General features: G+C 41.5%; 1 protein-coding gene across 6 annotated transcripts in view; it reads right to left on the bottom strand.

The window, feature by feature from the left end:
- The window catches only part of PTPRT (protein tyrosine phosphatase receptor type T), a 438,156-nt gene that overhangs the window by 276,501 nt on the left and 135,528 nt on the right, over window positions 1–26,127 (bottom strand). For all 6 annotated transcript variants that reach the window (XM_079321668.1, XM_079321670.1, XM_079321671.1 and 3 more), the window contains exon 3: window positions 4,266–4,537. In XM_079321668.1, the coding sequence (XP_079177794.1) occupies window positions 4,266–4,537 (272 nt within the window). The remainder of the gene's footprint in view (window positions 1–4,265; window positions 4,538–26,127) is intronic.

Here is a 26,127-nt window from a genome sequence, read left to right as displayed (position 1 = left end):
TTATAATTACTTTAGCAATTAAATATCATTCATGATAAAAATTACATTTACTGGGAAGGTCATTCAGGGCTTTACTGCAACTCCCTTCAGACCTGAATTCAAGTGCAACATTGCAGCTACAAAACCTTATTTTAGTTTGACTTTTGTGAAAAGTCATAAGCCACAACAAAGTAATTCTCAATTATTTGCAAGGCAAGAGCTTGGTAAGTTCTCCAAGGCATTGGCATCAGGCATGAGTGGGTGGCAAAAGTAAGCACCAATACACAGAGAATTGACTTTGGTTAATCACCACCATGTGCAGGGTCTTTAATACAGCACATCTTAATAATAACCAGCTCAGCCTCTAAAAAATCCCTGTCCACTGATGCAGAATCCACTGAATAGAGGACTCCTCTCAATTTAAGGAATATTGTTTGACTGTTTTATTCTGTTCTGCTTTACACTCAGCTATTCCTGCCTTTTCCCAGTTCAAACTTACACATTATTGTCTTTTTGTGTATTTTGAAGCATCTATCAAAGTGAGGAGCACAAAAGCACCCAGGCTCTCCTGAAAACTGGGAACTGAGACCCAACATGGGGAAAAGGCAGGAATAAATGTTTATGGAGCCCATTTCTGCAAACCTCACACTCAGTATCACTCATGTTCTTTTAAATTCAGTTGGAAATGCATCATGATGGGTGAGACAGGCAACGCTTTGCATTTAAAGAACTGCACAGAAATTAATATAGTTGACAAAATACAATGCTTCACTCTTAAAAAAAAGATTCTTAATGCTGCTGAGGCCTGCAAACACAGAGTCATTTCATGTTTCCTTGCCACTGAACAAGCCCCGTTCAACGCTGTGATTTACCAGCAATGTCTGTGTTAGCAGCACAGCCCAGCTCATCTGCTAGGCTGCAACAGCTTGCCCAGGCATGGATCAATAACATCCCTTGCTATACATCAAAAAAACCCTTCCTGGCAGGCTCTAGTGCTGCCCTTGCTGCATTCTGGGGCTGAGTTCATCCTCGTGGCAAGCAGTAATTCAAGATTACACCTATTACCTTTCTCCAAGAGCCATTAGAGCTTTTTCTTGCTGCTCTGGGAAACATTTGCAGGCTGGGAATGCAAGTACAACTAATTCCAGGGCAGACATGATAAATCTCCCCACATTTCTATCTCAGCTAAGTGCTTCTGCAGCCAGATGACTCCTGTGACCCTGGCACAGAACTGCCAGACCTAAACCATGACCTCTGGCAACTGCTTTGGGTACCAGTTGGGTAAAAACTGGATACCAGTTTTCCACCAGCCACATCTCCAAAGTACCAAGTACTTGATAAAGCCTCAGACCAGGGCAGAGAGCTTCAGACTGGCTGAATTTCTGTTGCACATACCAATCCAGGATTGTGTGGTTTCTGTGTGTTAGGAGCATGATGGACGTTTTGCCTGATGCAGATTTCAGTATTTAGGGAAAATGTTGGTTTTGCCTGGTCTTTCCAAAATACAGAACAGGCTGTCAGGCCTCTTGTGTACAGAGACTTCTCCAGGAATGCAATTTTGATTTAAAGCTGACAAAGAAATGGCAAGTGTGAGGGTGGGGAGGGACACTGGGCTTGAGCAGACTGGGATAATGGAAGAGGTCCCTGCCATGGCAGGGGTGGAATGAGATGAGCTTTGGGGTCCCTTCTAATCCAAGCCCTCTAAGGATTTCATTAAAGAACACTGCAGTGGCACATTCTAGATCATGAGTGTGAAAAACAAGTCACTCCTCAGGCAGCAGCACACCCAGGTTTTGTCATTCTCCCACCTCTGGACTTATTTAGGCAAAAGTGTTACTTTAGGCTGGCAAATACCAATGATATTTCCTCTTCATTTTTTCAAGCTTCAAGTTCTCTTTTTTTCATTTTTTCTTAAACCTTGCTTAAATGTAAAAACTTACAGAACTACAGAACACTAACAAAGGTGATTTATAAAACCAGAGACTGAAATCAGTCTGCTAGACCCCCATAATATCCAGGAAAGATCTCAAATTTTAAAAGCCATGCTTAAGAATCAAAAATAGAAGTATGACCAGTATCACTCATCACAAATTTAAAAAGAAGCCCCTTGCATTTTCTAGGAAGGAACTACTCCTGGGCAGGTGCTACTGCCTTCCAATCCATTCATTTTTGTGCTTCAGGGGAAGATTCTTGTTTGATTTAAAGGATTCTTTTGCCCAAAAAAAGCAAACTTGACCTGCCAAAGTACTTGTAAAAGACCTAAGTGAGGCTCAGGAAGGCTCCTATTGATATATCTGAGAGCAGGATCCCTCTTAGTGTGAGATCAGACTGCCTTTTGCAGGTTTTTCAAGCACCGATTTCCTGGGTGAAAGATCATTTCTGTTATCTCTGTGCAGCACCTCCAATGAAGCAAATTCTGCTTCCAGCCCAGGCTCACGTTAATATGAATGGAGCAGGAGCACTCCAGTGTGCCTTCAGAGCAGCCACAAGTTGTGCACTGCCCTTCAAACACCACTTTCCACACATTTGCATCTCTTTATCCTTCCCTCTCTGCACTCTGTGGGTTCTGCTGCTATCCACCACTCTTTCAGAGGCAGAACATTAAAGCCTCCTCCTCCAGCTCACATTCTACAGACCTCCCACCCAGTTATTAGAAGCAAGAAAAAAGAGAGGCTTTTCTACCTGCTGGTTTTTATACACAGACTATTTGCTGCCTTATCATAGTTCATTCCATCCCGGTCCCTACCTCACTCATGTCTTTTATTAGTATCACATAGACATTAAATCTCCTGCAAGGTTTAGGATGCAATTGCCACCTAGACTTTCTTTTTTGGTGTGTCTTGAATATAAAACAAGACAAAAGTACTCCTTCAACAAATAAAAAATAGTATTTGAGTCCTTTGTGTGAGAATTATCTGACTGAAGTTAAAACAATGGCTGCAAAGTTGCCACATGTAGTTTGAAACAGACAACTAATAAGTAGGTGTAAAACTAATATAACTAAAAAATAGTGTAACCATTACATTTCTTGGCATTGTCCTTGACTAAAGAAAAAAAAATCTTTTAACAGAATAAATAAAGCTGTCAAGAAAGAAGAACTGAGAATGTAGTGAAAAATATCCACATTTGATATCATGGTACAAGAATTTATTGGTATCTTATGTCCTTACACCCCTCATATGGGCACAAGATGCAATGCCAAGTCAAAAAATGTTCCTTCTTATGGAAACAACCAAGGCTCAAAAATAATCCAGGGAGATTTATGCAGAGCACAGATTCACATCCAGAAACTGTTTTGTTTACAGTCACACAGTGCCATGGACAGGGCCAATACAAGTGGCAATTTCATCATGAACGAGTGGGTCTTGTCAATAATTGCCTCCCATCCATCCCTCTGTGGCCTGCCAACAACTGAAGGAAAAATGTGAGGAGGGAAGAAATGTGTCAAGCTGCCTCTATAACCACTATAAGCACTATAGGTGAATTCATTCTGAGAGGAAAAATCAGGGAGGGAGGTGTTGATTTTTGTTGATCCAAAGGAGAGAGAGAGGTGTGAGAGCATAAACGAGGCATGTGGAACTTGGGCTCTTTAAAATGCTGTTTCTTATATCCAAATGATGCAGCAATTCATTTATCCTTTAAAATGCTGTTTCTTGTATCCAAATGATGCAGCAATGCATCATTTGCATGGGTTGTGGGTGACAAGAGCCCAGCCCACCCTTTTCAGCCACAGCTGTGGGTTCCTCTGAAAGCTTCTTCTAGTTCTGGTTACAATGTGTTATGTACTTTTCATTACAGAGCATCCTAAACATGACAACCAATCAACACCTTTACTATTACCTATAGCCTATCATAACTACTTACACTACCATATTCATGTTACTATTTTCCAAAAGTTAGTACATTACAGTTTAAGCTAGAAGTTGTTTTTCAGTTTTCTTGCAGTGAAAAATTCTGAGATCTTTTCTCTACTTGCAACACGGCCTTTTTGTTTGTGAAAATCTTTTTCCTTGGTAAAAATATCTGTTGTTTGAGGTGGATTTATCCTTTACTCTAAGTCATAAAAGCTGCTTCCAACTAATATACTAACATATAACCTACCCTTTGCCTTCTTAGTAGGACTGGCTCAGCAATTCTTTTCTTCTACATCAAAAACTTGCTATCATTTCTGTTCCTTCCTCAGATTCTACATTCTTTCTGTTACACATACACACCCGTGAGACTTTGCGTCAAATACAAATCCTTATCCTTCCCAACAGAGAGGGCAAAATACAACACACCCCTACCTGATAAAAATGTGGCCAGAAGGTGCTGATGGCCAGCTCTGCCTTGACCCAGCCCTCGGTCACCACTCCTGAGACGTTCCAGATGGGGTTGCCCTGGGGGCCCCCGTTGACCTTGACGTAGACGTTGAGCGCGCCGGGGCTGGAGCGGTCGCGGCTGGCCAGGTAATAGTGGAAGTCGATGCAGTGCGTGTCGTTCTCCTTCAGCGTGGGCAGCAGCAGGTGAGCCTTCTGCCCCGACGCCCGCCCCGAGCTGTTCACCATCATGAAGGAGCCTGCAGAGCAAACAGGAACAAGAGCACAGTGGCTTTGGCTGGATTTTCGGTGTGACGCGCTCGGCGGTTCCCTCTCATCCACCATTCCTGTGAAGGGAACAGCTGCTTGATGCTGTTGTTAAGGAGAGAAATTATATTAAAATTGCAGTAGATTCAGAGCTAGCTAGAACAACTTTAATTAAATAACTTGCAAATCAAAATAGAAATACTGCCTTGCTTGTATTGTTCTATCACACAGTCACTCTAAACAAAAGCACGTTCCTGCTTCGAGCAACAACCAGGTTCTGTTTCTGCACACTATCCCCCAAAGGCACATTCAGTGCAAGGTAACAAGTGACAGGATGAGAGGAAACAGCCTCAAGTTGCACCAGGGGAGGTTTAGTGTGAATACTAGGAAAAAATTCTTCATGGGAAGTGTTGTAAACAGACTGTGGAGCCACCATGCCTGGAAGCATTCAAGAAATGTGTGTATGTGGTGCTTGAGGATGTGGTTTAGTGGTGAGCATGGTGTTGGGTTGATAACTGGATTTGATGATCTATAAAAGTATTTGCCAACCTTAATTCTATGATTCAACAAAAGCTACAACAGACCAAGCTCTCAGCTGATATTTGCCAGCACCCTTCATGCCAGTCCTTAACTGTGAACCCTGGCACCTGAATATTTGAAGGTCATGTTAAGAAAATCCCAATTTTCAGAGCCCAACCAAGGGAGGGTTGTCAACAGAACAGCAACATCTTTACTTGTAATAATGCAACAGGACAATAATTCTTGTGGGAGGGAAGGGTAGGCTGAATTTAGGGAGGGAAATGTATACTGAGGCAATTTATGAGTTTGTTAACCTGGAAGTCTGCATCATATTAACCATGGCACTCGATGTTGAACTCACATTTGGATTCATCAAGCAGTTATTTTACAGCACATTGTGTCTCCACTCATCTCCTCACAGATGCATCAAGGTGACGAATGTCAGCAATAAAGGAGAGCATGATGAGAGTTATTTGATTCAATTCTGGTTACAGGATCTCCTTTATGTGGGTACAGTCACACACAGAAAGAACTAAAGAAAACACCTGCATGGGGCAGGGGGAATGCAGTGTGTCAGCAGCCAGGCTTGATAATTTTTAATCAAACACAGCCCTCTTGACACTCCTGGCTCTGATGCTGCTGCCAAGCCGTGCTACAGATGTGTTTATGTGCTGGCCTCTCACAATTCACAGAAGATTGAGTTTGAAAAGCCCTGCCTGACTTCTGACCTATTGACTTTTCTTCTTCCTCACCATAGCAGGTGACTCAGATGAGTCAGGCAAACATTTGGATCAATTCTGTACAGTGAACAGTCATATATTAGACATTTATAACAGTACAAGTAACTTTCTCTCAGAAGATTTTTTTCCCCTGTGTTTATATGATATATATGCATTTTGCATTGACAGGAGGAAGTCAATCTTTCAAAAAAAAAAAAAAGTTACACACTCTAAAGACCTTGGAAAATTCCAGTGCACAGCTGGGGAAGAGGAAGGTACTCTAAGAAAAATTATAGACAAGATTGTCTCTGGCAATGCTACCCTTCAGTGGAAACAAAGGAAAAACAATGAACAAAATGTTCCCAAGTCAAGAAATTCCAGATTCACAGCAAGGATTTGAAGAAATGTTAGAGCTGAATCTAAACTTTCAGTTTCTCTCTAAAAATTAGGATCCTGACAAATGCCCATTTCTGATGTAGCTCTGCTCCCAATCAGCCATAAAAACCTTCTTCAGCATGTCATGTATACACACTACCATTAAAAATCTACTCATAGAAACTAAACATTTGAGAAATTGAAATGTGGGTTCTGTTTCTATGACCTGAGAACTTTTATTATCAGAAGGCACAGCTGCCAGCAGGCTTGGAGAGGCAGCACAGCCTGGCAGCTGAGGCAGAAGCTGGGAACATGACCCAGCTAGGTTTGGGAATTGTGACACCAGATCCACGAGGGCTGGAGCCCCTCTGCTCTGGAGCCAGGCTGGGAGAGCTGGGGCGTTCACCTGGAGAAAAGAAGGTTCCAGGGAGAGCTCAGAGCCCCTTCCAGGGTCTGAAGGGGCTCCAGGAGAGCTGGAGAGGGAGTGGGGACAAGGGATGGAGGAACAGGACAAGAAGGAATGGCTTTAAGTTGAAGGAGGGGAGATTCAGATTGGAAATTGGGAAGGAATTGTTCCCTCTAAGGGTGGGCATTTGGAAGATGCAATATCAACCACCTTAAAAGTATTTGCCTTTTAATGGATTGGGGCTCTGAAATACAAAGGAAAAAGTAAAAATGGGGCACAGGGTGCCCAGAGCAGCTGTGGCTGCCCCTGGATCCCTGGAAGTGCCCAAGGCCAGGCTGAATGGGCTTGGAGCAGCCTGGGACAGTGGAAGGTGTCCCTGCCCATGACAAGGATGGCACTGAATGGGCTTTAAGGTCCCTCCCAGCCCAAACCACTCTGGAATTGCAGGATCTCTGTCAGTGCACAGTTGCAAGAACCACTCCTGTGCAGAGGATTTAGGAAGTAAGACACTAAAACTGTTGAGTAAGGGTAGCATGGTCTGGAGGAGCCCAGCAGTGCTGTGAAATGCTCTGCCTGAAACATTTCAACACCACTTGAGTACAATGTGGACAAGTTCTCCTTGTGCCACATCCCACCCTGGAGGAGGCAGGTGCAGCTCAGAATCACTCCAGGAACAGCAGAGCTCCTGTGCCTTCACAAGGGCTTTGACCAGTGCCTCCTACACTGGGGAGAGACCAAAGAAAAGGGATTTTTACAGGGATAGCACAGCACCTGGCACAGCATTCCACTTCTGGGCATGCATCTCAACTTTCCTCTTTCTAATTTGGATAATATATAGATTATCCTGCCCTAAAGAACTGCTCTAATCTGTGCTGTGTCTAACACAATGCAGGCTTGAACTGCACTGGGGGAGGCAAGAGCTTCAATGACAGCAAAAGTTAGGGAGTATTTCACTTTCACAGATCCATGTATAAAAACAACGAGCTTTCCTCTGGGAGAAAAAACATCAGCTTTTATAAAAAGTTCCAAGCAATAATTACAATTTTATTTTTCACCACCCACAATAAAATGAATCACAAGCTATTCGTGGCCTTTTGTGCAACTGCTGGCAATTCTGGGGAGAGTGGGGAGCCTGAATCCAGTGACTGACAACACCAACAAGACTATCCATCCACCAAAAAGCACTTATCAAAATAATAAGTCTTAATTACTAAAAAAATAGCTTTGCAAACAGTTGTCATGGATAAATTATTCCCAGTTTCCTATTTATAGCATATAATTTTTTAATACAATGGGTATAGAGATACAGGAGGAAATACTATAAGAAACACAACTTTCTCAGGAAAAGTCCTGATAAGAGGTATTATTTTATGCACTGGAAAAAATGAAAATTTCCACTTAATGAGCCAGAGAAAAGAAATCACACCTTGTTTAAAAGGATTTGTTGCCTAGGAACTCTGCCACAGTCCTTTGTTTCTGCAGAGCCTTGGAGGGGCAGCTTCCCCCAGAAACCCTTCCCTGGGATACCCCAGGCACAGCTGACCCCAAGGACCCAGAGAAACCATCCTAGGGGCTGAGAACCTGTAATTCCATTAAAATAATCATTGGCATCGGGCACACGAAGAAAATTCATAAAATATTGATTCTATAAAATTCAGCTGTGAATAAATGATACCCTGTATCCTATAAATTGTCCCCAATTAGACACAGTTTCATTTTTAATTTTTATTTTCACAGTGTGAACTTGAACAGGTATCCTGCCCTCCAGGTGCTTCACAAAGTTGTTCTGCATGCTCCAAGATCAACAGATGAAATCCACTGTCCTGTTACAAATTTCTATGTCCTATTACAAATTTCCTTGTGTGGGCAAGATCCATCACTTAGGGGTAGGTGAGAGATCATGAGAATAGCTCCCAGCAGGAGAAAATAAATAAAAAACAAGCCAGCCTTTTAGAGACAAATGTGGTTTTCCTCATTATCCTTAATAAAAATTGACATATTGTGATTTAGAGTCTGACAGCCTTCTTTAGGCTGAGCACAGGGCTGAAGCTGATGGGACTTATTCTCAATTTATAGGCCTATATGTGCAAATAAAAGAGATACAATCAGGTCTGGCACCAGCAAATCACTTGTCACAGTTTCCACTCATACAAAGGACTAAGGAATGAATTAACATGTCACAAATGGAAATTATTGACTAATAGATGACTGAAAGCCTCCTGAATGTCTCCAAGCAAGAATATGAATAAAACAAAAGGTATATTGGAGAAACTCTTGTTTAGACTGTTGCATATCCAGCTGGGGAAAAAAAGAAACAAAAATATCACTGAATTTCATTGTTTTGTTTACTTCCTTATGAAAGTTCAAGTTTCCAAGTCTACACTAAACTGAAAAAAAAAAAAGAATTTTGAGAGGAAAAAAATTATCTCTGCTGGATAAAAGTTCTGTTTTATGTTTATTTGACAGAGAAGTATAAGCTCATTAAAGCAAATTGACTGTAAGGTCAATTAAACGTGGTGTTCTTGGATCAACAGGTTAAATTAATTAATATCTTGCTGGCTTTATCCTTACAATATGTGAAAATGAAGCAGATAAGTCAAAGAGGATAGAGAGACTGTAAATAAATTCATTTTCAAAAATCCTTTCCAACGGCAGGAACATAAAACGCCACTCTCTCCTAGTTATTAAACATACCACTGAAAATTGGGGAATTAAACCATGAAGTGCTCTCTAGCTGGCCATAAATTTCAATTTTTCCCCTGCCTGGTGGATAATGATGCCTTGATAAGCCTCCTATTATTGATGCATCTGCATCCCTGCCCGTGTTTCTGCAGCAGATGGTGGCTGTTGTGTTTGCACACCAGCACTTCGTGTTTGCCTTCTCTCACTAAAGAGAAGGCCATAATTGAGTTTTTAATGGCTTTGCTCATTGTCCATTAAGTTGACACGAGTGTGCTGTGACAAATGGCTGCAGAGCTGGGCTGGTGCTGCTGGTTTGGAGAGCTGGGTGTGGGGGAATCCAGGATATTCCCCTGGCTTCCCTGGACCTGGGCTGGGGGCTCAGAGGCTTTCGCACAGTGCTCAAGACCCCTGTGGGCTTGAATGCAGTCCCTGGGAAAAATTACCATCATTACAGGAAAAATTACAAGCATAAATTAGACTGTTAGAAGGTAGAAAAGTGAATTTATAAAACTGTTTATAATAAGGGGTCCTGAGCTAAGATGGAGGAATTTGGGTGTGGTATGTTTCTTGCTTCTTCTTTTTATCCATCTTTTGGGTTAGGATGGCACTTCTGGATTGGTTTGGGAGAAGGCTGGACACTGCAATGTAAGGGTCATGCATTGGAAAGTAATTGTAAACATCATGTATGTAATTTATAGTATAAAGGATAAGGCTTGTCCAGAGAGCAGGCAGTGTGCCCCAGACTGACCTGCCAGGCAGGCCTGCAGGTCAGGGAAAGAATTCCTTAGATAAGAACGAATAAACAACCTTGGAAACCTCAGAAAAACAGATTCTGACTCTTCCTTCAGTGCTCGAGATGGGAAAACAAGAACTCTAAACCCACCAAACACTGGCAGTGAGTGATCCCAGGCTCAAAGAGACATCACAGGTCACAACAGGGCTGCTTCAAAACTCAACCACACAACCAGGGAAGAGCTGGAAAGGAAACTGTCAAAATGCTCTGCTGCAAAATGAGGCTGCTCAAAGCTGAGCACCAAACCCAGGAGGGCAGTGCTGTTTGAAGGAGCAGACTGCCCAAAATGAAGATGTGGGTTTCCAGCAGGTGTGCCAGTGTTTGCAGACACACCTGTGTTTACTGCCAAACACTTCTATCTCTGAGAAAGTGAGTCTGGCACCTGTCCTGTTAAGGCAGAACAAAGTAATATGGATAATCTGGGCTGAAGGGGCCTCAGGCCAAGCCCCTGCTCAAAGCAGGATCAGCCTGAGCTTCCCACAGAGTGTTCACAGCTCCCCAGAGGATCGCCCATCCCTCTGTAAAGCCTCCTCCACTGCTTCACTACCCGCAGTTTTTTCCCTTTTTTTCAGTCCAAACCCTCTCATTTCCAGTTAGATCTCTGTCTCTCATCCTCCAGGCACCTGCTGTGGTACAATGTGAGGCGAGGCTGTGCTTTGCAGGAGGGCTCTGACCCTTCCCCAGTGCTCCATTCCCTGTGCACAGCACCAGGGTCACTCCAGTGCCTAATACAGAGACAGAGCATGGGGTCCTTGCCCTCTATCCATCCCTTTATCACAGGGGTGAATGCAGGATGGATCACAGCAAGGGTCTCTCTGAACTGCTCCCAGTCACTCTGAAGGCCACAGAACAGATAATGAACACTCTCTATGTTAAGTATGACAAAATATGTTTGTGGACAGTACAACAAGAAGTCCATCGACCTCTACAGTTGTTTTCCAGCAGTGGCAGAGCAGGCACTTGAAGCAGAATGTAAGAATTCTTCACAGGGTGCTGTTAAGCAGAATTTACTTTTTCAATCTTATGACAATCAGCAATATAAAGATTTTTTTGGAGTCAAAAGCTGCATAACCCCATTCATTAATTAGCCACAGAATGATCTTTCTCTCACCATTTTTGTTGAGTCAGGAATAAGACCCTGTCAATGAGCTCTAGAGTTTGATTATAGATTGTGCTGGGGAAAATAAATTATTATTTCCATGCACTTTAAGATTCTGTCACCTAATCTGTAGTTCTTATTTTATGGAATTTATTATTGCCTACTTGCTGCATACTTTCCAAGTAGGGATTTTTACATCCTTCTTCATGTATAACACTGGAAAAAGGCTCAGAAGTCTCTTCCCCTCACTGATGTATTACAGACAGCAGCATTTGTACAAACCCAGAATTTCTGTATCTCATAACCACATCTCTTTTCCATGTATTAGAGCAAAATCAGATCCATGGGGTTTAATTCTCAAATGTGAGTAATACTGAATCTACTAATGAAATAGACTCGTTGATAAATACAAATATAAATGGCAAGTTGTCTTCAGGATCATTCATGAGGACAATTCATTCACTGGGAAATTGTTGGATAATAGGGAAGAATTTTTTAAAGAGACAGTCTGCTATTTGTAAAAAGCTTTTCTTCTGGAAATGAATGTTATGAAAAGAATTGTGCTGTTGGGGGATTTTTGTAAGAAAAATCTTCTCACAACGAGACTGATCTCATATTATCTCAAGTATTTGAAGTGAAGATTGTGACACAAACACTTCTCCAGTCCTCCCTGAGAGATGAAAAGTGTGGCAAAAGTAGGGCTGGTTTTCCCATTTCCACAGGCCTTGGGAGGGGAGAAGCATGCAAACATTTTGCTTTATAAATAAAACTAAATAATTGTGGGGCTATGCTCAGAATTAGGAAAAGCAGCTTTCCCCAGGTCCATAACTGGCATTTTGCACTGATTCCACTGACTGAGCCATGTATGGCTGCTGCATTTCCAGTCAGACACTGGTGCCCATAAAACATCAGTGCTTTGTTATCCAATTATCTCCTTCTACAAATTCTGCCTGAACTGTGGTGACCCACAGCCAATGAGAGATGCTCACAACCCAGGAACTGTCTCCAGCCAAGGGGCAGCTTCCCTTTATCCCCCCTGAAGTTAATGCTCAAGAAAGGAACAGCTACTGCAGAGGCTTCACCAGCCTGGATGGGGAAGATTAAAGTACCCCTGTCAGAAGAAACAGGACAAAAATATATCATTGGTTACAAAGAAAAAAAAATAAAATCGCATTTTAATGCCTTGCTGGTGGATCAGAGTCACCAAACCCTCTTCAACTACAAAATCCATCTGGGAAGTGATGAAGTGACAAATAAGCCAACAAGTGCTTAATTAACAAAGGGTTTTAAGGGGGATAATGGGATTTCTGTAAGAGGCTGTGAGGCAGGGACTTGTGAAGAAAAGGACTCCATTTGTTAATGGGATGCTCTTTTAACCTTGAAAGAATATTTAAATCAATAATTAAAATAGCTGCTTCCCTGTTGTTAAAAGCATTCTTCCAGCAGTGTGATATTTTGTGCAACTTTTGGTCACATCATTCTGTGGCCTTGACAAGGACAGCAAATGACACAGACAGAGAGATTTGCAATAGAAAGATAATGCTGAGGACTCAGGTTCTGACTTCATTTCTCAGTGACATATGTTTTAGTTCTTCATTGGCCTGAAGAAAATTCAACTGAAACATGAAGGCAGAACTCTTAAAATTAGCAATGAAAAGCAGCACTTAGGAGGAGGGTGAGAGTGTCCAGCACAGAAGAGACAAGAGGAAATTTTTAAGCACAGGAAGAACTTATTGCCTCAATTTTTCACCAAGACATGATCTAGAAGTGCAAGAAAACTGACTGTAACACCACAGAAATGACAAGTCAGAATAAAAAAAAAATTAAAAATAGCTGCTTCTCTATTGCCTGTTCCTGGCCTCAGCAACAGGCCAGAGTGGTCTCCAGTAATCTGCACTCAGTACAGAAACCTGTTGGATCCAGTGGGGAAAATCAGCAGAGAAAAATGAATTCTCATGGCTGTGGACACAAGCACAGCAATGATACCTCACTGCACTTCAAGGTGTTTGTTCTAAAGACATTTGTTGAGTCAGTGAGCTCCTGAAGGCATTGACATCTAACATTTCTAGTCTGTAACAAGCACTGCACAGTTCATCACAAAGATTCATGACAAAATTTCTCATTTCAGTGCTGCAAGGTGATCCAGCATTGCTTTCCACCTGCATCTCCAGAGCACAGACCTTTCCTCTTCAAAAATTACCACAGAGAACAGTGGCTAGAGCAGCATCAGAACTCCACATTTTCCTTTTCACCAACAAACTCACATTTTTATTTACAACACAAATCATTGTCCATGAGAATTCAGAACACCTTTGCTCCACAGCTACAGCCATGTGGCAGCTGCTCTGTGTATCAGAGAATCCCAGAATGATTTGGGTTGGAAGAAACCTTAAAAAACATTTAATTCCATGTCCCTGCCATAGACAGGGACACTTGCACTATCCCAGGCTGCTCCAAGCCCTGTCCAACCTGGCCTTGGACACAGCCAGGGATGGGGTGTCCACATGCACAACACATCTCATGCTTATCTCCAGAGCCCACTGCTATTTCGAGAATTTTCCTCCCACATTTTATAAACTTTTCTTCAATAAAAACTCGATTGCCACAGCTAAGAGCCTGGGTTCACTGAGAAGCAAAAACTTATGTGTGCTGTAGAATCAGAAATGATTCTATAAATCTCAGCAGTGAAAAACCTTTTTAATAGACTCATTGCCAGCATTCACTGTTGCTAAGGTCACTGCAGTAGTTTCCTTCAACAGTGTCCTTATTCTATTATTTACAAACATGGTAAAAATTGCTTGGCAGTTATATTAAAAAAAAAAAAAAAAAAGAGTATATTAACAATGGAGTTACACCAGTCTATCAGGTAAAAGCATTTGTAATAGAAACCATCCAATTCACTGTAAACAATAGTCAAGTATTCTCTGCAAATTTAATTTTGTCAAGTGATTCAAAACTGATGGAAGTGTACACTAAACCCTGCAAACTAAACAGGTTTATTTGCTTTTCAATTCCAGTAGCCTGACAACTACTTATCCTACCAATCACTAGCTTACCACTTAAACACAGGCAATTGATTTAAACAGTTAATAATGTTTATGTAATTAAATGGGCAAATAAAAAATAGGGTTAACAGCCATTATCCAACATAATATCTTCATTTAATGACATCAAAATTCCTGTTCTTAGCACCTGAGAGCTTTATTGCAGCTGAGGCTTGAAAGTGAAGCCCCAGAGATGTTGAGTCACAACCTCTGCTCAAATTCTCTCACACAGATGTTGCTCAGGTCACCTCAGGATCCAGCAGAACACCATCCCTTCCTCACCTGATTTAACCATAAACTGCTGCCAAATGCACCCCTCTCTCAAAACACCAAGAGGAAAGGACTTCAGAGGGAATGCTCAGTGCTTTTTGAACGAGTAATTGCTACTTTGTGTGCCTCAGCTTTGTATTCAAACACGGTGGTTATTTTAAAAATTAAATTCTGTATCCTGCCAAAACTCTATGGTTAAAAATAAAAGTCTCTCCAACCAGGTGGATATAGATGCAAAGAAAACATGTTTTAAGTTGGTGAGTACAAGCAGCTGAATAATTAAATCACTGCATCTCAGCCACTGCAACATCAGCTCTCTTTGGAGGGGCAGCAAGCCAAAATGTCTGTTGTTTCTCAGGGTAAAACCTCTCTCCAGAAACAGGATCTGACATGCTTAAACGTACATGACATGCACAAAATTTAGATTAAAAAGTCAGGTTTCCAGTGCTCTCTATCCCACAAAGGTCTGATTTATGTAATGGTGAAAAGACAGAGAAAACAACTTAGGATAACACATGGTTATCCTCACAGACTGCTGTGCATTACCCAGATCCAATGGCTGATCAATTAAGCCATTACAAATTTAACAACAGCCCTTTGCCAAGGCAGCCTTTGTTCTCGACTTTTATTTTGTGTTGATCCTCTTTTCCAACTCGTTTTATTCTCTGAACACATCTTTCTATTTTTGCCTAATCTCTCCTCTAACAGCATTTTGAAAGATAAAGAACAGACTACAAACTCCATTCTGCCTCCTTCTCCCTTCCCAAAGATGCAGCAACTGTGGGCTGCAGCCTCAATTGTGAGAAGTGTGTGGATGAATGGTTCCAGGTTCACTGCAAGGAATTACTGTTATAATAATAATTCATAATTGGCTTTATTTAATTTGGTTGCTCTAAAGCCACTGAGGTTGAATGCTCTCAGGTGGTTACCCTGGTGTTGTTCAGGGTTCTCAGGCTCCAGTCTGCTGTGTCTAAAAAAAGCCTCTGTGTCTCCAAAGCCTCACAAGACCATCAGCTGAGACAGCTCTACCCAGAGCTTCCTGCTCGTGGCAAGTTAATAAACTGTGCTTATCTTCTTGCTGCTGTGGTTAATTAAAACTGACATCAAATCTAAATTGCTGGGCCAGTTGGACCCTAAAGGTTGAACCAACGAGGGCTTTGTGGAAACCACTCTTGAATTGCCTTTGGCATCAGCCAGGCAGCTGCCAGAAGTATTTTGGTGCAAACATTGCTTTCCTGGGCAGCACTGAGCTCCACAGCTCAGGCACATACTTATTTTCAATACATTGGGCTCTCTGTTTGCTTAATCATTAAAGACAAATAGCTAAATATATTTTATTACATAATTCTAGAGTATTAGGAGCTGTTTCCATGTCAGCCAGAATTAAATGTCTCATTAGCAAGCATGCAGCTCCATTGCCAGCCAACATTTATGGTCTCTGCAGCTCAGCTAACATTTCCATATGTTTTGTATATGTAACATTTTCTAGGAAACTGCAGAGGGATTATTACCTTTTCTATTTATGACAGAAAGCACATATTAAATGTAATGCCAAAAGGCAACCAGAGCAAATGATGTCTGAAGAGGAATTGTGTTTTCAATTTTGCATAACTCTGCTGTAACCATATGGTCACTTCTGTGTACATCTAAGAAATCAACACTACAGCTCCAAACTCACAATACATTAAAGGTCAGAGGCTGAGCTATTTTTGCACCAAATTTTCAACTGTGATGAGCTCAGTTTCTGAGCACTGGCTGCTGCTGAAGTCACTGCTGCTATTCTGGGAGCGCTGCAGCACAGCCAGGGATGGAATTTGGCAGAGTGGGTTCAAAAACCATTGAGGCCATCTCACAGAGTTCAGCAGCAGCACAATTTCCCAAAAGGAGCAGCTCCAGAGCCACAGCAGAGGCTGGTGCAGATGCCAGAGGGGAAGGAGCCACAGCCAAGCCATGGCTTTCCCAGCTGAGATCATCAGCATTGCTCATCCCCATGGGAACTAAATTAGACCACATTTTTCTTCTAAACACGATATTTGTTTGCCTGTCTTAACTCCTGCAAAAACTGCAGCAACCTAAACAGGGAGGCTGCTGCCAGCACCCTCTTCTCCAGGGGATTGCACAGTTCTGGGGGACATTGTCCAGCTGAATGTTCCTGACTTATATTTCAAAAGAGAAAAGGAAATGCCACCTTGAACAGCTCAGCTGCCAACAGTGGCTGGTCCTGGTGTTCAGAGAAGGTGCCTAAATTTCTGTGATAACAGACTAATTTAATTCAAATAGCAGCTACTTCTGCATCAAGTGATTAATTTGGTGACTGGTTCACACCACAACTCAGTATTTGTGCTTAAAGAAATCTGAAACCACACAGTTATAATTAAAGATTATTAAACTGTATCCATCATTACATCAAAATCTAATCATTATTTAAGGAAACATCTGATAGTACTGAAACTTGAAAAGCATTTTTGTTCAAATGACACTTGTGTTTAGTAACAAAGCATCTTTTTGAGTAGCTTGAAACACACTTTGAGCCACAGCATACCCACCCCTGGTTTAATCAAATGGGCTCAGTACACTTAAAGGACATATAATTTGCAATATTTTATCATGTTTCACTTCTTGTCTTTTTCATATTAGGCAGAAACAGGACTACCAGTATCTACAGAAGCTGTTACTCCCATGTGCTTTTTGAGCTGGATGCCTGTGGAAACATTTTTTACTAAATTGCCTAAGTGTAGAGAGAGATTTATTTCCTGTGGACTGCAGTTCATTTAGAAATAAGCAGTGTTATATGCATGTTGTTAAATTTTTATTAGAAATTAATGGTATCTACTGAATCACATTTTCTGGTCCAGACTTTCCTGACAAAAACCAAGAGGGCAGGATAAAGCCAGAGCCATTCTGAGCTCTGCAGGCCATGGCAGATGGACTTGACACCACTGACTGGATGAGAACTTCAGATATTGTAACTGCTGAGTCCCTTGATCCATCCAAATCCACCTTTTCCCTGTGGCTCCTGCCACAGCAAAATGATTGGTTTAGATAGCCAGGAATACATTGAGTTTGTAGAGTAAGCAGAGTGCACAGTGTTCACCAAAAATCAGAAGTTTTATATGAGAAACTGCCCCCAGCCTACCCCAAGTTGATGAGCTGTGAACTTGTACAGCTCCCCACACATTTTTCTCTCAGTGCTGCTCATCCAGCTGTCCACACTCTCTCACAGAATGGAATTTAATGCATTATTGGGAGGGACATTTGAGCCATCAGTTGTGAACCCTCTGTAACTTTTGACTATTTGCTGTCTGCACTTGCCTTCAAAACCCACAGAGAGTTTTGTTTCCCCCCTGAGGACCACTTTAGATAATAAACACTGAAAGGTATTTCAAAAGCTCTGAAATACCTCGTAAATCCAGTTTAAATCCATTATTAGAGTAATCAGAGTTTTCCACTGCAGAGGTTCTGGTGGTGAGTCTGCCATGCTGGACCCACCCTAAGTGGATTCATCTGTTTATTATTGTTTCCATCATTTTCCCTCCAAGCTTCCTGGAATCATCCCCATTTTCTCTTCTTCAAAGAAAAAAATTCCCACTGCTTTTCTATTTACTGGTCAATTAAACAGCTATGAAAGGAATACATCAGCAAAGCAGCCACTTCCCTTCAAAATCTCCTCAGATGATCAAAGACTTGTTGTTCCTCACCAAAATGATAACCAGTCATTTGCCCAACATTCCTTTGGTCTGACATGCACGAGAAAGATCCATAAAAAGACACAATAATTTCTAGAATTAACACTAGTGCAAAGTAATCATTTGGACCCTCTGAAGCGTGCATTTTTCTCTAAGTGAAGCAGCTAATTACTGCAATTCTCACTGATTCACCAGCTCTCACTTCCTGCAACTAGGAGATTTAAATAAACCTAGAATCTCCTACTCTTATGCTGAGCTTCTCTCTTCACCCCAGTTTAAAGTCTCTGCACTACAGTTTGAAATTATTCTTAGTAGACTCCTTTTCATTTTGGAAAGTTGGATGCCATTTTTATCCTCAAAGTTTACATTTATTTGAAAGGCTGAGAGATTTGGGCTACTCAGCCTGGAGAGGAGAATGTCCTGAGTAGAACTTAGAGCCCCTTCCAGAACCCAGAGAGGCTCCAAGAGAGTTGGAGAGGGACTTGAGAAAAGGGCCTGGAGTGGTGGGATGGGGAAATGGGTTCAGACTGTCAGAGGGCAGGGTTAGGTGGGATTTTAGGAGGAAATTCCTCCCTGTGAGGGTGAGAGGCCCTGGCACAGGGTGCCCAGAGCAGCTGTGGCTGCCCCTGGATCCCTGGCAGTGCCCAAGGCCAGGATGGATGGGGCTTGGAACAACCTGAGACAGTGGAAGGTGTCCATGGCAAGGGGTAGAATGAGGTCTCTGGGGTCTCTTCCAACCCAACCACCATGATTCTGTGTTTGAAACACATCCACATCCACACTACAGCTGCCAGCAGTTTCCTGTGGACAGAATTATTTAATTCTTCCACTGGAAGCAATGGCAAGATCTGCATGCAGTTCAGTAAAAGAGCAGTTCTCAGACACACTCTCAATTCACCAGTTCTATTTATCAAAATTGCTGTAATTTAAGCAGGTGTAAAGCATTTGGAGGGATTACACATTTTGCTCATTAACAGACAAAGAATACCAGGAGATGTTCCTGGCATAAATAGGAATAAAAACTAAAATTCTAAATTAAACATCTTGGAACAATATAAAACATTGAGGCTTGATTGGATGTTAGGCAATTACAGCAGAGCATTTCAGATGGCCAAGAGGTAAAGCAGAAACTTCTGTCATGTTTTAGAACCTGAATGCAGCTTCAGTACTGGCAGGACTTCAAAAGGGAGCAAAGATTTTTCCACAGGCAAGACTTATCCTACAATTCCAACACTTTGGAGTTGAAACAGGTTGTAAACACCTTGAGTAGAAGGAATTCAAATTAAAATACACTTGAGTGGTTCTCTGGGGTCCTGATTCTTCTCTAAATGACCCAGACAAATGAACCTCCCCCCAAACTCAGCATGATCAGCATCAGTGCCAAATTATTAACAAGCATTTTCTCAGTAGGATTATCCATCCCTGAAAAATAATTGCTCCTCATGGCCCTGCAAACAAACAAGCCATTTATGTAGGATTTACACTGAGTTAGCTCACAAATTCCTACCCACAGCCTGACCTTCTAAGCATGCAGACATTGCACAGATTTCAGTTTTTCTGTTAATCTCTACTACACAAATCTAATCCAGGACCATGTTCCTACTCCTCCCAGTTTAATATATCAAATTCTGCCCTTACTGAAGAGTTGTGTTCTAGGCAGTTCCAAGCATCAACTCTGTTCTGATATGGATTTGGGGATGGAGATTTTCCCAACATCCACATTCTGCTCATTTTTAGAACACAGTTTAAGCAATTTTAGCAAACTGGGATTATTTCCATTCAGCTTTTCAATTGCAAATTCCAACTAAGAGTTAAAGGAATAGAATTTGCACACCATCCATCACATACAGAGAATCAATCACACACCCCAGACTCCTGTCAGCCTCTGGACATGAGAGTTTTTAATCCACTGACAGTAATGCTGTAATTTGGGATGTACATTAGATTTACCCAAATCATACACTGTGTGACGGATAGTCACTGTACTTCTGCCACTAGAAATGCCACTTGGTGTCACTTATTCCTTTGGTTGTCTCCACAATGCCACACCAAGCATTAAAGAGATGCCTGGCTTGCAAGAAAATACAGCAATATCTCTCAATAAACATGTGCGTCTCTGCATGTCATAATTACAAGTTGCTGATATTTCCCTGAAGTGACTAAAGCTCTCAGATCTCTTCACACAAGAAAACTACCCTGGTAACTTTATCTTTTACAGATATATCCCCAAATCTTCAAAGTGTATGTCAAGTAAATGTTCAGAACTCTGTTCTGATCTGTGCAGAACACAGGTAGCACGAGAATCAGCAGGATACTTTAACCTAAACCATCTTGGCTTTAGAAGGCAACTCCAAAAGAAAACTGAGGGTCCCTGTTGTCTTTCAGATTGCACTCAACCAGACAGCTGTGGTGAAAAATTCTCAGGAGAAATAGGAGAACATCTTCAAACGCATAAATGAATAAGATTTCTTCCTCCAGTAGTTCAGCATAAACCAGATCATTACAAAAATCTTGTTTATTAACATTACTTGAGCTTGCAACACAGTCCAAAAAATAGGCAGTTAAAAATGCAGCAGTGTTAACAGCAAAAACCTGGGACAGATGTTTTACAGGTCCCATTCCAGAGGACCCTCCCACAGATTGGCTGCTACTGGTGTTAACTCTTTGGACATCAGAGCAGGGTCAGCACACACCCTCCATGCACAGGGCCAGAATGACACTCACTCACAGATAAACCCTAAGAAAGAGTGAATTAGGAAGTTTATACTCCTGCTGAAATGATCTCCATGTTTATCACAGAATTGGTTGGGTTGGAAAGGACCTTAAGGATCATCTAATTCCAACCCCTTGGCCACAACAGGTTGGCAACAGCAGGTTTTGCCTTGGAGGTTGTGCTGACACAACATCAGAGGAACCTGAGTAAGCTGCTCATGACTTTGTCATGCACAGAGATCACTGCCATAATAACCCACTGTGAGGAGTAACCCCATGAAACCCATAAAATCTTCCTTTAAATGGGACTGCACATGCAGGTAGCCAGCTATTGCCAGGATAATTGATTTATTTGTCAGGAGCAATGATATCAGATCCTGGACAACTTGAGTATTTCTCTAGCTACCATTCCTCAAAACAAACAAACAAGCAAAGCAAGGGCATTTAGCCTGCCTCCTCTTGTTATTTGATAAAGCACTGAGATGCACTGATGCCTCAAGTTTGGCATCTTAATTGTGTCAGTGACCTGTGATAACTCAGAGGATGATGATGCTGTAACCACACATGAAGGGCTCAGTGCTGCTCCACACACAGAATTATTCCCTTCCAAACTCTAAGGCATAAGGAAGATGCTACATTAAAAAAACCCAGTAAAAATAATGAGATAGTCTCACTTAATGCCCTGCTCAAACCAGTTCTGCATTTTCAAATGGCTCAAACCATTTTCAGTGGCTGAGTAAGAAATGTACCTGAGGTGAAACACTTCAGTCTGGGATGCAAATGCAGAAACTACTTGAGGAAAAACAAAGCTCCTGTCCACTTGTTCAGTGCTCTCCAACACAGAGCCCCATGATGTGAGAACTGAGATTGAGCAGTCCTGCACCTGGCAATTGCTTTGCAGATTTGCCTAGTTCTGCTAGAAGGAAGAATCCAATTTCCCAATCTGCAGGCAGTCCATTTAAAACACACCTTTCTATGTGGAACACTTGCAGCTTGTGCTTTTCCTGGGACACAAACACGTTCCACCCTTGTGAGGCAAAGCCTCAGAATATTCCACTACAAACTGCTAACATGCCCTAGATTTACTTTTGCAACACAGATATCTTAATGAAATTTTGATTTCATACTGCTGTAGGTACCACATGCTAAATGTAATCCATCCTCAAAAAAAACCAAAACCATCTTTAAGAATCTTATCCTACTTTTCTTCTAAAATATTGGATCTATTATTGCACCATTTTAAATGGTTCAAGATTTTTCTTAGTGTATTGTGACAACACATAAATGAATTAACAAAAATTAAGATAATTTGCCTCATTTGGCTCAGTTTCTATTTTGTACTCATACAGCCTCTATCAAGGGGACTAATTTGGAAGAACAGTGGAGTGTAATTTCTTCCTGTTTCCAGAATCTGTCAGACTCAGCGTGCAACCATTTCCCTATGAGATTTTTAAGAGCTGTATTTCTAAAGAGTATATCCTTAACCCCCCTGGAATTCTTGGGCTCTTTAACATACTTATTTTTCCTCTAATATATTTTTGTTAGACTTCAGTGTAAAAGAATGTTTTAACCATTTGTTATTTAGGAAACTACTCAACAAGTCTCTTTCATACACAGTGGTGCTAGAAATCAAGCATCCAAAGGCATCTTAAATGCCACATAGATCCAAGTTATGAAGTATTTTGGGGTGGGTTTTTTTTGGCACTAGATGATCCTTAAAATCCCTTCCAAACCAAGCCTTTCTATGATTTTAAAATTCCATTTACTCAACCACACAATTTTACAGCCAAAGTCTTACAGGATGTTAAAATGTGAAGCACTGCTTGCCCATAACTTTGAAATGAGTTTAGTTACTCATCAAGCTCTCAGAGATGTTGTTGTTGCTGCTTTGGTGTCTAAGATATTCCATGGTAAATCAAGCACAGTCTCTGGGTTTCCCTCCTCAGCCTGGTGCTCCCAAGCAGGGTACCAGGGGAATTTCCAGACAAGGATGCTCAGGGCTGCCCAGCCAATTCCAGGCAGCTCTTGGGCACTTGGGGAGCACCTGCTCACCCATCCTTCCCATGCCAAACACCTCCCAAAAAACCCAAAGCCTTCACAAGCATTCAAACCACACATGTGGGATTCCAAGCATCCAGCACTGTGGCAGCACTGAAAGCTGATGACACTGACAACAAAGCACAGCTGAAGAAGTTCTGGGTTTATTATACAGGGACAAATCACAAGAAAAATTAATTTTATTCTACTTTTTCACTGAGTTTCTCAGCTGTCCCAGTAAAACCAGAGCCAAGACTCCCTGAGCCAGGGCAGGGCTCTTAGAACTCATTCCTCACATTTATCACAGCCAGACAGAAGGTGTGAAATGCCATTTACACAGCCAAGAGGGCCACAGAATAAATCACAACCTGGCTTTGGCCTCGAGCCTCTTAATGCACAGCCAGGAGTGGCTCCAATGGATGAAACAGCACTTAATCCATAAAATCAGTTCTGCAAATCTCCCAGAGACTCCTTAAAAATCAACATTTTCCTAATAAATGTAAATATTGGGAGAACAGTTCTTCCTTCAAAGCAAAGACAGAGTAAACATTAAGGTGAAGATGAAATTAGTCCAATTGTTTGATATTTCAACAGTGTGAAACTGTGGGTTTTACTTCAGATAAAGAATATACAAATTGACAGATCCCACTTGATAAGCAACTAATTAGTCTGGTATTTTCTCTTTAGATTCATTTGAAAGCTATGCTTTCAAATAAAATAGTACAAGAAATCTTTTACTGAACAGTTGCAGTACAACACCTTCCAGAGAAAGCCTTCTAAGTCTGGGTAATTAGTTAGCAACCTTGAAACCTTTAAAATGAAGATTTCTTTTTAGGCTTATTATACAGGGAAAAATCACAAGGAAAGGAAATTCTATTCAGTTATGGAGAATCAAATGCTATTGCTCAAATATCTGCTACCAAAAAATTTGTTGCTAAGACAAATTTTAAATAAGCCAGGGATCTGAAGGGCATCTCCAAAAGAATAAAATTCAGAACTGCCTTTCTTTCCTAAATCAACAGACATATAAATGATGTTTTATTGTCCTGATGTCTCAGCTTTATTGGGGAGTTGCCTCTTTCTGCCCTGAAAATGCCACAAATTTGAATGTAGATACAAAAAGTGGGAAAGGAGAAGAATCTGTCCCTCTTCCCCAAAAAGCCCAAGCAGCAGAGCTTCCCTGAATAAAGACAAACACAACAGAATGTGCTCCCTAATTAATGGGGACACATGTCCTTAGTGTTCTAAAGTCAGCATTGCTCAAATCTCTTACCCCACCACAGAGTGTGGCAGAATAATTCAGTCCCCTGTGACAGGCACAGGAAGAACTCACATTTTCACAGCAGTTGCTGGAAACTGTGCTGATGCATATGTTTGTGAAGAAACACGGATTTTTCTTGTTCTTTCCATATAGATTTTCTTCTCTTTAATGAATAAGTCATTAGGAAAACAATTGCCAAACCCTACTCCACTCATAACAAGGCCTTTCAAGGCTGATATTGTCTCATCTCAATATATTAACTCATAAATTTTGTTTTTTATTTTCTCTGGGGCTTTTTCCTCTCAAGACATCCAGGTGCTACAAATAACCCCTTGTTAATGCATGCAGCATGCACACATACATTGATTTGCTATGATGAATAATGAAGTAGAAGAGAAAGAAAAAAAAAAGGAAAATAATAACTTGTCTCACTTGAGTCTTCACTTGAGCTGGCCAACAGTATTATTTACAGCAGCTGTTGGATCTTTCTTATTTGCACTTGGTGGAAGAGCATCCCAGAGATTCCTTCAGAAGTTAAGGGATGCAGAGTGATCCCTATGCTCCAAATCCCGTGTTTATTTTCCTTTTCCCTGTTTACTGGCATATTCCATCAGTTCTACTCACAGAGTTCAAGGAGGGCTGAAAACACACTCGTATCTGTTAAAAATCCAATTACAAGCCTATTCCCCAGTCCTGACATGCCACCAGAGGATTTCAAAACCCAGGGTCAGACTTTGAGCTTCACTTATTAACATGCAAGCCAATGTTGGGAGCTGGGCAAAATATCTCAGTGAACACCATGTCAGCCAGTTCAAAGAACCAATCTTTTTAATGAACTCTAATGTAGTTATGAAAAGGGAGGTGATAATACACTGGAAATTATTCAGACATCTCAGGGGTTCAGCTGCTTCTGCCATTCATGTGCCAGCTGCCTTCCTCACCCCTTAAGGCCAGAGTTTTTCTGCTTATTGCTACAACATCAAAAACCAAACAAACACAAAACTGTAACTCCCTGGAAGATTTAATCTCAGCAAGGGTGATATTATGCTCAGCAAAATGAATAAATCACTGATATTCTTATACTTTCCTGCTATGGAGTATCTCTTGGAGAAGGGGAAAAAAATCCACAGGAGGAGTGTAAAGGCATGGCAAACAACCAGCATTCCATGCAGGATCAGCTTTCCATGCCTTGCTGCTCTCCAAAGCCCTGGCAGGAATGTGAGCACATGCTCTGCATGGCTGAGCTGCTCTCCTGGGAGCAGGATTTTGGGGAAGTCATGGAAGTGGCCACCCTGGAGTAAGGGTTTTTTAGCCCATCAGGCCATCTGTTGAGGGCAATGTCTGAGGACCCTCTGAAATTTGGGTTGGGATGCCAGCTGAATTCCTGACCCAGCTATGAAATGAATTAAATAAAAAAGCTTTATTGTGGGGGTGTAGAGAATGTTACACAAGCTCATAAGTCACCACCATGAGAAGGGCTCAGCAAAACCCTGTACAAGTGTTTTACCTGGTAACATGGACAATTCTCTCACTTATGAATTATTCACCAACCCAGCTTGACACCTTGGAAATTGTTTGGGCTCTGTAATAGCCTAAATCCTGTATGTGGCATTTTTCAGCTGATGGGTTACTCACTATTCAGTTCTGCTCATCACAACATGTGCCTCCAAGCAACAAAATCACTGCTTCTATTCCTGGATTGGATCACTGAGCCTTTTACAAGAGAGGAACAACTGCTCCCACAACAAATAGCAAATATCAGATGCATTTTTTTCAGGCAGACTCTGAAATTGTCAGTAATAGCCACTTGCCCAAATTTCTAAGTTTCCCATCTGCTAAAACCCCAAACCTACTCACATTGTGATTGATTTCCCAATATCTCTCTTGCTCTGTCCAATTTGATTTTTATTTGTCCTTGATCAAGAGAATAAGATGAACATCCTCAGAAAGGCATGAGAGCCATCAGCCACAGCAGGGTCA

Source organism: Erithacus rubecula (assembly GCF_903797595.1).
Source record: "Erithacus rubecula genome assembly, chromosome: 18".
In the NCBI taxonomy this organism is placed as follows: Eukaryota; Metazoa; Chordata; class Aves; order Passeriformes; family Muscicapidae; genus Erithacus; species Erithacus rubecula.
This window is presented reverse-complemented; position numbering and strand designations above follow the sequence as displayed.